The following is a 15,803-nucleotide window of genomic DNA, read 5'->3' on the forward strand; positions in this document are numbered from 1 at the left end:
TGGAAATGCAACAGGGTAACACCATCAGTGACAGTACAGAACCTTGATTTTTAAGAGCGTGTTCTTTGACAAATTAAAACTAAACGTTCTTTATTAGGATTTACAATTCCATGAAAAACCTTAAACATCCATGGAATCTTTTCATCACAAAAAAAGTTTTTTTAGATTATTAAAATGTTTCGCAATAAGAAAAATAAAGGTCTTTTAAGAACTGATCACTCATGGTTCACACAAGCTTCTTTGAGGAAGCCAAAATTGTTTTTTCTATGGAATACAGCTTCATTTTAAGAGCAGATCTGTCTCTCTCTCGAGTCTCTCTCTATTTGACGTTTGTCCTGTATTTTTGGGCCGGATCTCTCACACGTGTTAGCAGCAGACGGACGCTCCTCGAGCAGCACATTCTTGTGTTCAATCCAATTCTCCAGGAACAGAAGCAGTTTCTCCATCCTACAGACCAGCGTTTCACAGGCCGGCCGCTGCCTGGATTAAAAAGTAACATGAGCCTTCACGCAACTCCTGGACCGACCCGACAATCTCCAAACCTGTGTGCCGTCGCCTTTAGAGGAAACTAGAGAACAGACTTAATCTGTCAGGGGCTCATATGAGAAGATAAAAACATGAGCGTTTTCATCTCAGTGTCTGCGGGGTCTGGAAGGAGATCGGGTGACGGTAGATTTCAGTAGAACATGCTCTCAGTCACATCTGACACTGAACTCAACACTGACAGCTACAAACACAGCTAGTCTCTGCTCTCACCATCAGAAAACACTAGTGCCCTTGTCTAGAAAGAGAATTTCGGATGTGTTACTGACCTCTAGACCAAAAGAACTGAGACTCTTTCCACATTCCACCGCACCAGTGCATTATTCATCTACATTAACATTCAAAAAGAAATTAAAACTTTTATTCATCAAAGACACATACAGCTGATCAAAAGTGACCGTGAAGACATTTGAAATGTTACAAAAGATTTCTATTTCAAATAAATGCTGATCTTATGAACTTTCTATGCATCTGTGAATCCTAAAAAATAAAATGTATGACGTTTCCACCAAAATATGTCTTAGCACAACTGTTTTCAACACTGACAATAATCATAAATGTTTGTTGAGCAGCAAATCAGCATATTAGAATGATTTCTGAAGGATCATGTGACTGAAAATTCAGCTGCGCATCACAGAAATAAATTACAGTTTAACACATATTCTCTTAGAAAACTGCTGTTTTACATTGTAATAATATTTCTACTGTATTTTACTGCAATGAGTAAATGCTTGGGAATAAAATATATTTTAAAAGTATTAAACAAATGGCATACATGCATTTCTGCCAATTTAGTGCTGAATGATAATATGAGTGAATAAAGCCGCTTTTATTAAATAAATACAGCATCGGTTTCCTTCTAGGTCAGTAGTACATGCAGGGTTGTGGACAGAGAGATTCAGAAAGCCAAAACTAACCGAGTTCATTTCTGACTTGTCATTTACATTGGCAAAGAAATCATGGAAAATCCGAGGAAAGCTGAAGTTTCTGCCATGTAAGGTCAGAGAGTGCTGCGATCCCCTCGGCGCACATACAGACAGATCAATAAAACACTGACAGACCGCATTAAACTGACAGAGTCCCATCTCATGGACTGGGCTGTATAAACGCTGTGTTTGGTGGTAAACAAAGTGACCCTACGGCCGGCAGCTGTGTTTAAGCAGCTGTGAGCTCACAAAGTGCAAAGGAACAGGTTCACAAAATCCGAAATTTCAGACCAAAGCATTTAAGCGCAAGTGTGAAGCTTTCCAAAGGAACAGGAAGAAACTGAAAAGAATAATGGAAGGAAAATGGGAAGTGCCTGAGATCTTACGCAACACGACTGTAGGAATGACAGCTTTCAGGAAACTTTCTGCCTCTTGTGAAAATTCATTCCATGACATGCTTGTAAAAGTACTGAAGCAGAGTACTGATAAACTCATCAATACTGTCCTAAAACGCTCAGAAGCCTAACAATAAAAACTATATATATTCCTTTCAAAGGGGAAAGCGCTACGTTTTCACGTCGTCAGTCACGAATGAGACGAGAATCTTCATCTGGCGGCGAAGCGTGGTTCTTCATGAAGAATCCTGCAGTCACGTCCTCTCGCACAAATCTGCCTGCTGTTACCAAACCACAAACGGGTCATTAACCCTCACGGAGAGGACGAGCGCCATCCCAGACACACTTATGTCTGCGCGATTATGATTCAGATGATAAAACTCCACACGAAGCTCTGGGAGATCCTCATCCTCTCTGCGCCAGAGCCAAAATAAACACGACACACATCTGCAGGGAGACGCCATATAACACTACTACACTCATTAAACATGAATTCATAATACCATGGCTCTATAATAACAATCCACTGCAGAAATCAGCGTTGAGTCAAATAATATTTAAACAACATGTTTAAAACTTACACAACAGTTCAAGGAAACCATCATCAAGAAACAAATGATTTGCATGATCTCCACTACAACAAGCGGGTCTTTAAAAGCTTTTTAACGTTTCGGGTTGTGGTTTCTGTTGCGTAACAGAGACGCGTCTCTCAAAATACATCACTTTTTCACTTGCATTGGTTGTAGGGCTGCACAGTTAATCACATTTCTAATCGTGATTACAATTACAGATGCCACAATTATGTAATCATTCAAAGGCACAATTTAAATTCATGATTTACTCACCCTCATGTCGTTTCAAACCTTTCTTTTGTAAAACACGAAAGCAGGTATTTTGAAGACTGTTGGTAACAAAGCTGTTTTGGTTATCAATGACTTTTCTATTTCTTTCTAAAGCTACAATTTGTAATCTCTACTTGATACTTTCTCATTAAACACACAAATAGCTTTGAATAAATAATCTTGTGGGTATTTTCGCAGTCAAACTTATTTTGCAATTAATTCGATTAACTAATCGAAACATTGTGTAATTAATTAGATTACAAATTTTAATCGACTGACAGCCCTAGTAAAAACACAAATAGTTTAATAACACTTTTAGTTTAAGCTTCATCTCAAAATGGTCTCCAAATATCCATTTTTCATACTGTATTCCCAGTATGGGAAGGTCTGTGTCTGATGTCAGGAATGAGCTGCAGCACTGAGGAACACTTAGAGGAACATCAACACTCCATAATGGAGCCACTTAAACATCTGCTGGTTCTGGGAGGTTCACACACACACACACACACATATATTCAAGCATATTCAAACATTTAGGAAGGGTCCCTGAGGAGCAATAAGTCAAAGTGCAAGGTTTGATTGAGTATCTGAGTGAGTTGGGTGTGTTACTCAAGAGCTTCTCAATCACAAACAGCTTTTGTGAGGCTCATTTTCCATATGACTGAACCTGTGCTCCTCTCACTCCGTCCACCGACTCAAGCACAGATGATCCGTCTCAAACATCTCAAGTTCACAAGCTCCATCTGCATCTGGACTTTAATGCGTTTCCACATTACAGCTACGGTAAGTGGACCGACGGATGTGAGCACGTGTTTACGGGATTCTGGGAACATTTTAATGGTAAAAGCGTGACCTGCTCCACCAAACGACAATCCGTTCTGTGCACATCCAGCTTTAGGGTCATTTCACTAATTCAGCGCTCAAACAGTGTGACCTGATGATAATATATCTAATTATTCATGACCTCATTAACACCTGCTGGTTTAATTGCAGGCGTGGAGCTACAGTAGTGTTCAGCTGCCAGCGGCGGCTCATGAATCCGTATGTTCAGCGTTTAATGGCAAACCTGCTGCTGTTTGATGTTGAGTTCGATCTCCACGCGTGCATCCGCGCATGAATCACACAATCCAGACACATAAACTAAACCTGAGGCTCTACAAATGATCTGGAAAGCATTCTGACAGTTTCGTGGCAGTTGGATGACTTATATATATAAATGACTTATGAGGCTTTACGGCACTAACGCTTCAGGAAAAATACAACTGGAACATTCATAGGACATTTTTCATTAGCTTTTCACAGAGGGAGCTTTCTGGTTTTGCACCCTGAGATTTCCAGGAAACAACATTGTTTAAAAATGCTGGATCTGCACAGTTTGAGCATCTTGAAATGGAAAAACAACTTGGTTTGCAACTCTCAGATGGTTAAATCTGGAGTTCAGCTGTTTTAGTTATAGCAGGACACATGGTTTCTCAGCTTTACCAGTCCAAAACCCCAAAACAAGCGTCTGAAACCCTGTGAAACCATCAAGTTAGCCAGATTTCAAATCATACTCATAGTAAATGTTCACTAACAACAGCAAGCACAAAAACCATCTCAAACAGAAGTGATGCTGTAAATCTTCTCTGGTTCCTCAGATGATCCTCTCCAGCTTTCTCTAAGCTTTCTACCTTTGCGTCCTTTAATAGTCTTTATACTCTTTGAAAAGCAACACTAACGTTTTGAGGCACAGTCACTGATTGAAGCTGCTAAAATAACATACAAAAACATTATAAAACAAGGATAGTTTACCAAAAGTGAGAAGTCTGTCATCATTTACTCACCCATTTAATTTTAGCTTCAGTTCTACAATAACTTGCATTCAAGACATGTTATTTTCAAGATAATGTAAGTGAATGAGGACTGAAACATTCAAGCTTCAAAAAGAACATGAAAGCACCATAATACTGTAAGTATCATAAAGTGTCTCATGTGACTTGTGCACTACATTACAAGTCTTCTAAAGTTCATTATTAAATGATAATGTCCTCTCCAGCAGCTGCAAAGGAATCAGTGAATCAGCTGAACTGGAGAACTAGATCAATCTGATTCATGAACAAATCACTCAGACTGGTTTTGTAAAGAGAATCAACAGATCATCAGACTCAAAAAACGATTTGTTCACAAATCAGTCTTCTTTTATGAAATCTCAAAAACACATCCAGATGTTCAGTGGCTTGTTTTTGTTCTGTTCCTCACGTAAAAGCATCATATGAATTCAGAACAACCTGCAATGAGCTGCACAACCACTTCATGGTGCTTTCTGGTCATTTTGGAGCCTGACAAACTCAGTTCTAATTCATTTTAATGATATGAAACAAATCAGCAAGATACAGAGATGCTAAAGGACATGATAAATGATCATTCCTCTTCTTATCAATGTTTTAGCTTACGCCATAAAAACAGTGGAAAATTTGACCAGAATAAAGCACTGAATCCTCCTGAGCTGCCATCACAAACACGAGCCTCACGAAGGATGGACGAGGATATGTGATTAATGAAGGCTTCATCAGCCAAACGCCTTACAGTAAACACTGCTGCTTTCAGGAATGCTTTTTCTGTGCTCAGCTCAACTAAAAATAAATCCCTGCATTTAATATGCTGTTTTCACATGAAGACATTCAAGCCCAGTAAAATTCAGCATATTAGCTTACTACAGAAATCACATTTAGGAAAGGAAATTGCCTTGGCATGAGCATGAAACAGCAGCGCTGGAGGTCGTTACAGATTATTACGGACGGCACATCCAAACAGCTTCAACCAATCAAAGAACTCATTTCGAGCGTGATCTGCCTATTCATTTTCTCAGGCTCACACAGGATTTTATTGCTCTTTCTCTCAGTCTGAGCTCCTCCAGCAGAAGCCTGGGAACTCCTGTGAGGACGCTCTTTGATTTGTCCCTAGTCTCGACATCCGGAGGCCCGAAGTGTCGCTTATGAAAGACCTAGTGTCTTTTTTACTTTTACTGGGCCACAACAGCATGTCGGACCTGAATCAGCAAATTTCCCCTGCGCAGATGAGCCGGGAACAACTTGAAAAGAAGGAGGCCACATGTTTTAGACACCGTGCCATCTGGGTTTGTCTTTGACAGTGGCTGTTCAGAGCTTTCAACTACAATCGCTGGATTGAAACGGACAATCTGATGCATCATTTGGACCAATGGGCCACCCACAGCACTTCACGACTACACACATTACAGCTGATTTCCAAATCAACTACTTTCTGAGCTTCTCCAGACAGGGCTGGATTTGAGAATGATGTGGAATTATAGTCAGTTCAAGATTTGTCTTTCAATTCTGAAGCTGGAATAACAACGATAAACAAGCTTTCATTTTTCAGTCAAAAATCGTGAAATATAAATTTTCTTTTTCCAATTTTAAGGGCAAATGCTGCTGTTTTGTTTCCCTTCTTGACTCTCAGTTTGGAAAACTTGTGCTTTTCTATCATAACTCATTTTGCTGAATTCTGGTTTGGCATTAAGTCTTTCATACCACAGCAGCTTGTCAATAAAATCATTACTGTTACGCAACCATTCAAAAGTCTGCCGTCAGTATGATCTGTAATGTTAAAAATGAATACTTTTATTGATCAAGGACACATGAAATGATCAAAAAGCGACAGCAAAGACATTTAAAATGTTACAAAAGATTCAAAAAATGCTGTTTGAATGCTATTTTGATTATTCTATTCATCTGTGAATCCTGAAAAATTAAATGTATGACGATTTCCAGAAAAATATTGTGCAGCACAACTGTTTTCAACATTGATCATAATCAGAAATGTTTGTTGAGCAGCAAATCAGCATATTAGAATGATTTCTGAAGGATCATGTGACACTGAAGACTGGAGTAATGATGCTGAAAATTCAGCTGCGCATCACAGAAATAAATTACAGTTTAACAGATATTCACATAGAAAACAGCTGTTTTAAATTGGAATAATATTTCACTATTTTCACTGTATTTTTGATCAAATAAATGCAGCTTTGGTGAGCAGAACCAACCCCAAATGTCTGAATGGCAGTGTAAACACCACATTAATGTCCGACACATCATGTTCTTAGTCAAAACACCATGTCGTCAGCGCAATAAAACAGCTTTCTTCCCCAAGGGTAAATGCAGATTTGGTCTCTCAGGACACAATAAAGCTTCGCAAACAATGTCATTAACATTGCGTGGTGATGTGTTGTTCCACACATTAAATCCTAGACAATTATGAACTGACAGGCGTTTCCTCCTGGGGCGTTGGACACAACAGAGGAAGTTCTGAAAGCCAAGGCTGCCCAGCAATCATCGCTTCAGGACCGAAGCCAATCACCTGAGGAGAGCCTGGACTTTGATTCGGTGATCTGTTGACCACACGTCGCCTGTGACTCACAGCAAAACCAGGTGAACGGATCCCTGCTGCGCAGGTTTTACGACGGTTGGCTGGAAAACATTGTGCCTCATGAATGGAGGATGTGAGAATGAGATTTTTAAGCTGCTCTTGCAGGATTTTCCTTTGTGTCTCGTGTATATTAGAGCCGAATCAGCCGTGCATCTGACCGCTGCGTGTTTTGTGAGGTGCGGACGTCTGCACCACACACAGAAATTCACTGTATCTTAAATACCAAAGGAAGCCACAGTGGTTTTCTTCATTAAGCTTTTAACAGCCTAATCAAGACAGCAGGAAAGCTGTGATTAGCAGCTCAAATGATGTTTGGGTTTGGAGTGAGATGTGCTCGAGATTGCAGGTTTACCCGGTTAAGAAACACTGCAGTGCATTACAGTGATGTAGAAACGATGCAGCTCAACTCATCTGAGCGTCTAACAGTGTGTCCTCTCTTGTCCAAGCAACCAGTTCTTGGTCAGAATATGAGCTCTGGCTACAAGAGACTATAACATACGTTACTTTTTATTCAAGTGAGAAGGCAAATAAAGCAGAAGCAGAAATAAATCATTTTCTAAATGTGATCCATTGAAGGAAACACCCACGATTAAATCTGAATGTTCTGTGGGGAATTCAGTAAGAATGAATTGTGTCTGCTGAAAATTGGATGTGATGTGTAAGATGTTTTAACCACCCAAAAGTCAGTTAAAAAAATTGCGGCTGTTTAGTGAATTCATCTCTCTGTGTTTAGTATGAGAGTATGCTTAGTATTAACTCCATCTCACAAATCTGACTATTTTATGAGGTGATGATTTCAAATGAAGCGAATCATGCAGAAACATACTGAGTAACAACGAAGGCCCACTGTTAAACCTAATCGTCATTGTGTCGTATGGAGATCATATGAAAACATGAACGATATCATACGAGTTCACAGCCACTACCAGCTGCCATGAGATTGTGTTGTTTTGCACAAGACGTTCACTGCACGAATGCCTGTGTCAGCATCTAGAAACCCTCAAAATTCACCATCAAAAACATTTACTTAGAAAATTAAAAGCAGTAAGTGCTCATTGACTCTTCTGTTCACACTATCATTAAACAATCCCTGTAATTCATTTCACTTCCGTCACGTAACAGCTCTGGCAATGTCAGCTTTTATTGCGTTTTTTCATCTGTGTGGTTTTGGAGGCTGTATGGCTATACATCTGAAGACAGGAAGGTCATATCCTGTCTTTGTTGGCAATGTTTAAAACATTTACACCCCTGTTCTAGTCCTCTATTGTCCAGAGCTGACAAGAACTTTCCACTTACTCATTTCAGCCAAACTACATGAAAAAAGCAACAACTGTCATGAATTCCACATGTTTTCCAACATCACCGCTGATTCACTGACAATAACACATTATACACATACACATCATGCAAACAACTCAACACAGGCTCACTGGAATATGTACATCTACATACATCCCTGCAAAACCTCCCCAAACACACATATACAGCATATCCAGAGATCTGGAATGAAACTCTAGATGGCGCAGTCCAATATGTCTAACTCAATCTGACGTAATGACATCATCACCACATGGCACAGCTGATTGGTTCTCTCCTGTATTGGTAGCCAATGAGCTTTCTGCTCAACATTCAAATATTCATCTAGTGAAGCAGTTGCAGCGCACCTCAGAAACCCTCCGCCTTCCCCAGCTCCACCTGTATACAGTGATCTGTCATCATGTATGCTATATAGGGTTATTCATATATGTTATATGTGCAGCAGCAGTATTTCTTACATGCTCACAGCAGCATGCTGTGGATGTATTAACAGTAGCAAGTCTCAGTACTTACCCTTCTATAGCAGCAGCAGCGTAGCAGATCTATTTCACCAATACCAGACACAATAACATTGTTTTGTACAATACCATGCCAATCCGTCAGAGAGTTGTCATGACAGAAATTCCAGATTCCAGCTTAAATGAAGACTAGTGGCCATGAAACAACTTTGATCTCTATTTACTAGGGCTGGGACAATAAACCTATGCACTGCGAATCAAGAAAAGATTCAGCATCGATTCTGAGATTTTCCAAACACATCACGAATTGGATTTGGATCACATCTCAATTGGATTCTGTGTTTAGTTTTGAACAGCAGATGGCGCTGCTTGCTTTAGAAACAGCCGTGCTTTGCTTGTTTCCAAATCGTTACACACACTTGAACCTAAAATATTCATTATTAGGGCATTACAAGGGCATTATAAAAGCATACTGAGATGAATGCTCAAGCGCTCTTCAGCACTCTTCTTCCTAGATTAGAGCGCCATCTGCTGTTAAAATATAAGCTCAGAATCGATTCCAAAGAGAAACGCGTTGCATTCGGAAGATCTCAGAATCGATCCACAAATCAATTTATTGTTGCAGTCCTACTATTTACACAAACTATGATTACAGTAACAGATTATTGATTAAAAAATACTTATCTTCACTTGTTTTTCATGGCACAATACTATGTTATGAGCTCAAAACACATCAGAGTGCATGATAAACTAATACATTTGGACATCTGTATAACATAACCAGCTCCATATGTTTGTCTTTTCTGATGTAGCAAACATGTTCGTTAGCGCACCCGGTGCACCACTGCACACGTGATGCGTAGAGCTCAGATACAAGTCGGTTAAACATGAGTCACAATAAAAGAGCTCTTATTTTAGAAAGGCTGGCACATTGTGTCATACTGTTTATTTCTGAAAATCTCTGCACAATGCAATCTCAAACATCTTGATGTCTGAGTCACAGCTTTAGTTATGAATAACCAGCAATACAATTTAGTAGCGTAAGAAGTATAAGTACTCTTCCAATATAGTGTTTATATATAAAGCCCATAAGAGCAGCAGAAAAACATGTTTTCACCTATCTATATTTTCCAAAGGTCAAAGATCAGAATGTCCCAGTATGTCAAATGCAAACAATTAGCTACAGTGGGAATGTGTTTTTCTATTAAAGCCATGGAAGCATCCAGTCATGCTTTCCTGTTTGGTTTGTGTCTCATGGACATTTCATTCGTGTTATGCCTTCGCTCCAGTCAGACTTCCCTATCCCGATGGCAAAAATACTCCTGTGTTTTTCTGTTTGAACATTCCTGTTGTGATGACATCATAGGAAAAGGATAGGTAGCTATGAGTGCAAACACTCCATCAGCCTCTAAAAGCTCTTTTAAAGACCTTTTTATGATCTTTGGAAATATGAGAGCTTAAATGTAATCTGTATGGGAACAGAGAGGATGGTACTGTATATAATATATACTCGTGTTATGAAGTGCTTCTGCTATATCTTCACTGTGATGTATACGGCAGGAAGAGCTCATAGCAGACAGTCTGACCCAGGAATGGGTAGAGAGCGGTAACAGCGGTGTGTGTGTTGATACGAAGCATACTGGAGATGGCACAGGCCTCTTAAGACGGATCGCTTGGATTGCTCGGCTGCTATTCCGATTGCACAGTGACAGAAGATAAACAAGCCTCATTTGACTTCTTGGCCTGTAAGACACGGCGGCCACGTGCATAACGCAGCTAAATATGGTCATCCTGCTCTGTATGCATGGATTTTAATTGTTTAGAAGAGTGGAAACCTTCTACAAGCAAAAATCACTCCTGAAACATTCAGACAGTGACGGTTCTATTATATTAAGGTGCCATAATGTATGGCATGAATAACTGAAGAACATTTATAAGCACTCTCACAGTGAAGTGTGGCTGTTTAAGAGACACTTTATGGAATCTCTGAAGTCTTCCAAAAGTTTTCCAAAATAAAAGCATGATAGTTTAATGTTTGTACAGAGCCAATATGTTCCAACAAGCAGCTTGCAAACCTAATACGTAACAAAAACACATTAAGTGCTGTTTTCATTGACTCTCACATTAGAATTCAACAGGCATTAACATCAGAAGACCCTTCACATTGAGAAAAAACTAACTCTGTGGCCAAACCAGCAGAACATGCCACTGTTTCCTCCAAAACACAATTAGCATCTCTCACAATCAGCCTCCTGTTCTCCCGGCCAGTCAGGGAAAGGATGAGACGTCTTTTTACCATTCTTGTTTGGACACTCTCGCACATTTCCTTTGATGGAGTTTTATCCGTCGCCTAATATTTTCCAGAAATTGGAGGCAGACGTGTCACAGCGGAGGAAGAAAAATCTTCTCACACTGTCAATCCAAATGTTTTAATATCGCTGTGTTGAGTGTGCTAATGCTGGAGTATGTCATAATACATTCCTGCACAGCAACAACTGCATTATGCAACACACACACACACACACATCTGATTCATGTGCCACATGCATTTGGTTGCTATAACACAGCCAAACAAGAAGTCTGTACCAAACAGAAGGCATCAATCGGAGGTGTCCTGTCAATATTCATGCTAACCTGACACAGTGTTGTCCTGTATCTGTTCTGTTTGTGATACATGAAAGAGAAAGCGCAGACACAGTGGAGCCTGACCAGTCAGATTATTTTTTTAAGCTACTACAAGGAAGTACTATTTATGCACTTGGAAAATGCTGTAGGGTCACGTAGTCAAATATACAGCAATTATTACGAAGCAATGATGTATAAAACATCTGATCAGGACAACGGGGTTAAACAACCCGGGAATCGCACGGGACATTATAAAAACTCCAAAGTCCGGAGCTCTACTGAACATCTCATTCCCTATGACAACAGTCTCCTCCTGCTTTCTGGAGGTCTTCCATCAGGTCCTGGACCTGGCTTTGTCCTGGCATGAGTCTCACAATCTCAAATTTGTTTTCCGAGAGTCGTCATGTGGGTCAATCTTTTAAAAGTGTGAAGACAATTCTTCAACAGTAGGCTACATTTCATTAGGTCGGCCTCCGTTCCTGTGGTTAATACGAGCTGTCAGCGTCCACATTAGGAGCCCTTCTGAAGGTAAGGAGAAAAGTAACTGTAATACAAACTAAACAAGAACAGAGGAACCAGAACTACAGGAAATCAAAGCCCTGGAGAACGCTGCTAAAACTCACCGAGATTCAGATTGTGTCTTTTGTGCACTGAGCCAGGCGAACATTGGGTCAGTGAAATGTAACGTCCTCAACTAGGTGAAAAACGTGTTTGAATTTAACTACCACTTTACACAGAAAAATCATAGCCTTAAACTACAAGATCAACTGAACAGCCAATGCCAAACTATGTGGATGCAGCAAGAGACTTTGAGCAATAAAGACCAAACCGTGTTTAAGATGTGAAGACTGTTTGTGCATCAAACAAACATGAGAATTACAAAAGCAGCTGCTCACTTACAATACATTCAGAAGGCCGGTTTCTGTGGAAACAGCTCTATTTCCTTTGTGTTTACAGCTGGGGCTGGAAATATTTGTCCCAAATCAGTCGTCTGGCCAGAGTTGTGCTGGCCGAGCTCTACGCGATCATCTATCATCATATATTACAGGAGCTCTGGTGAAATTCGAATCACAAAAGCTCTAGAAACAGTAATCTCAAATAACACACTCCTTCATCAAACTTAAAGGAATAGTTCACCTAAAAATGAAACTGCTCTTATCATTTTTCCACCCTCATTTATGATTTCTGTCCATGCAATGAAAGTCAATGGAGTGCAAAACAACAGAAGACCCAACTGACTTTAATTTGCATTTGTGGATGAACTCCCCCTTTAAGTTCACCTTCAGAAGCTTTTCTCCTGTGTCAAGAATCAGCTGATTTCTAAGCAGAGACACTGCAGTGTTATTAAAGCCCTGTAATAACAGCAAGTCATTCCTCAAAACATATTAAGTTCATCATTAACATAAACCGAGGTCAAGAATGCGATCCTCTGGCACGCGTCCCGTTTGGACCGAGCGTGAACAGCTCTGCGTTATTTTACAGATGGAACACAATACAGCTTTTGTGGACATGATGTCATCCTTAGGGAAGATTATTCGAGCTCCGCCGCTTGACATAACGGCAGTTTTGACCGAACGGAGTAACTGTGCCAACTATCTGTCATTATGAGGGTAATTGAGGTAAAGAATCGGGGTTTATCCCTCTACCTCCACCTTCTGTGACCTTGAGCTCCCTCACGAATCTATGAACCTCACCTGCATACAGTGATGGAACGTGACTTTCATTGTGCCTTAAAAACTACCAGGGAAAAACTATATAAAAATATCAAGTATGGACATAAATCAAGTTGCAGCAAAAGTTCATTGAATTCTGCAGTCTCAGCACAAACCACATCAGAGACAAAACCGAGCCAGAACACACATCATCATCATCATCATCATCATCATCATCATCACGGCCGTCTGACCTCAACCTGACTCATTAATTACTTCAGTCTCCCAGCGGCTCAGTATCACCTCACCTATATATGTACATATCTATAGCTATATCTATATCTAGGCTATATATATGTGTGTGTTGTTTTTTTGTTCGTTTGTTTTTTTGCTAGAGAAAGCAAAACTTTTGAAAGCATTAAAGTACAATTGTTTGTCCTATCTATTTTTTTTCTACCATTTTTTCATCCCCTTAGTGGCTCTGCAAACTTGGTATGAATCTTCAATTTAGATTAGATTAAAGCTAACAGAAACATTCCACTGAAACATTGGGAAAAAAAAGTTAAAATAGTTTGGTGGTTTGTAAAACAGATTAGCACAGGAATGGAACCGGTTGCATTTTTGTTACTGCAGCTTTGGAATTCTGATTCATGCGAATCGATTCAGTTGAAGTTCATTTTTAAGAATCGGTTCAAAACATATTCAGCCATTATTTAACGTCATGATGTAATTCTGTCATCTGGTGATTATGACATCAAGTTCACACGCTCTAAATATAGCCACATGAAATCACATTTCGAGTTTCTTTTTCAATTACGTTTATTTTGATATATGTTTTATAAACGAACACCTGTTGCAGTCATGCTCATATGTCCATACGTACAATTATTTAAAAATTATTTCTGTAATTAGCTTTTACAACAGGCTACTAAAATTCAGTGTTATTGAGTGTAATAAAATGCTGTTGTTTATTAAAATCAACTCCGTTTAGTTGATAGGACAAACCTGTCATAGAATCAGCTCACAAACACATCTCCAGTGCGCTCGTGTGCAACATTTCTGTTGTGAATCACTTACTTTCCGCTCCATCAGTCACTTTTCAAGGTTCACTCCAAATTCTGTCATTAATCCTCATATACATGCAAAATCACACGACCAAAACAACGCCCTGACGCCACGCACGAGTCGATTCTTGGTTAAAAGAATCAGGGAGTTGACTCGAAAACCACTCGGACCGATTCAGCTGCGAACTGACTCAAAAGAACGAGTCGTTTACTAGTAGAGCACCCCACCTCTAAGTGTTTTCTGCAGATTGTATGAAGGTGTACAGCACACGCACGCGTCTGGTTCTCTAAACATGTAAGTGTCATACCTGACTCAAAGTGCTGGACGGCAGACCCAGAAGAACAGATGATGCACACAGCAATGAAACTCCAGCACCAGACTCTGCTGATGAGAAATAAAGATGATGCGAGATGTTTCTCAGAAGAAAATGAATGAAATATGGAAGCGCAGGTCAGAAGTTCGGTCACCTGAGCGGCGAATCGCAGTGTCGCTCCATGTCGCTCGCTGGAGAAGGTGCAGCGCTCGCTCGCTCCGTCAGAGAGACTCTTCTCCTCCTGCACACCCACCGGGATCCAGCAGCTCCACGTGAACAAAGGCAGTCTCAGTTCGTCCAGACTCGCTCAAACACTGAAATACGACTCCGAGCTGGAGGAAAGCTCCCACCTCCTCAACCCTCCACATTCAGATGCAAAACCCCTCACCTAACAAACACCACCGCTCATCTGATCATCTACTCCCTCTCCTCACATTAGATGACTTTGCCTGGATTGTGCATGATTCTGTAACTATGAATGCAGTTATATATGAAGTCTGTCAAGGCAGGTTGAGCTGCAAAAGTTGAATAATGTACAGTTGATTGATGCATTAAGATACAAAGTGCAGCAGTCCCAAAAACACACAAAAGAGCATGGATGTCATTGCATGGGTTAATAAAATATTAAGTTTCATCTGCAAATAAATGTTGCAAGAGCTTTTCTCAGAACTCACTATGAGGTTTTTTTTTTCTGATTATTTTCTTCTTTAGTACATGTAAGTTCTTAAGTTCATTCTGTGTCCCAGCAGAGGAACCACAGCTGTACTTCATCACATGAACACGACCCACTTACATCTGAACTCCAAAAATGTGTTGAAATACCTTTTCTCTTAATTTTGTAGAGACTGGGGTTAGTTATCACACATACAATTATCACATGAGCAAACTATATGGTCTGTAAAGCATGTTTTGCCTGTTACCTTGTATTTTTTGCTTTTTAATAAGCAGATTTGTACTTTTTGTGCTCAATTTTGCTTCAGAACCATTAAAGGAGAAGTCCACATCCAAAACAAAGATTCACAGATAATGTACTCACCCCCTTGTGATCCAAGATGTTCATGTCTTTTGTTTCTTCAGTTGTAAAGAAATTATGTTTTTTGAGGAAAACATTTCAGCATTTTTCTCCATATAATGGACTGATATGGTGCCCCGAGTTTGAACTTCCAAAGTGTAGTTTAAATGCAGCTTCAAATGATCCCAAATGCGGTTGTAAAAGATTCCAGCCGAGGAAGAAGGGTCTTA

At 39.9% G+C, this 15,803-nt stretch overlaps 1 protein-coding gene across 3 annotated transcripts in view; it reads right to left on the reverse strand.

Moving 5' to 3' along the window:
- The window catches only part of col15a1a (collagen, type XV, alpha 1a), a 69,953-nt gene extending 54,719 nt beyond the window's left edge, over positions 1 to 15,234 (reverse strand). The window contains exons 1-2 of one of the 3 annotated variants that reach the window (XM_051098203.1): positions 14,716 to 15,234; positions 14,556 to 14,632 (exon numbers count right to left, since the gene is read on the reverse strand). In XM_051098203.1, coding sequence (XP_050954160.1) covers positions 14,556 to 14,632; positions 14,716 to 14,744 — 106 coding nt within the window. In that variant the 5' untranslated portion in view covers positions 14,745 to 15,234. The remainder of the gene's footprint in view (positions 1 to 14,555; positions 14,633 to 14,715) is intronic. The other 2 variants (XM_051098204.1, XM_051098206.1) reach the window with 2 other exon arrangements.
- Positions 15,235 to 15,803: the final 569 nt, after the last annotated feature.

The sequence above is a fragment of the Labeo rohita genome, chromosome 24 (genome assembly GCF_022985175.1).
Source record: "Labeo rohita strain BAU-BD-2019 chromosome 24, IGBB_LRoh.1.0, whole genome shotgun sequence".
Taxonomy (NCBI): Eukaryota; Metazoa; Chordata; class Actinopteri; order Cypriniformes; family Cyprinidae; genus Labeo; species Labeo rohita.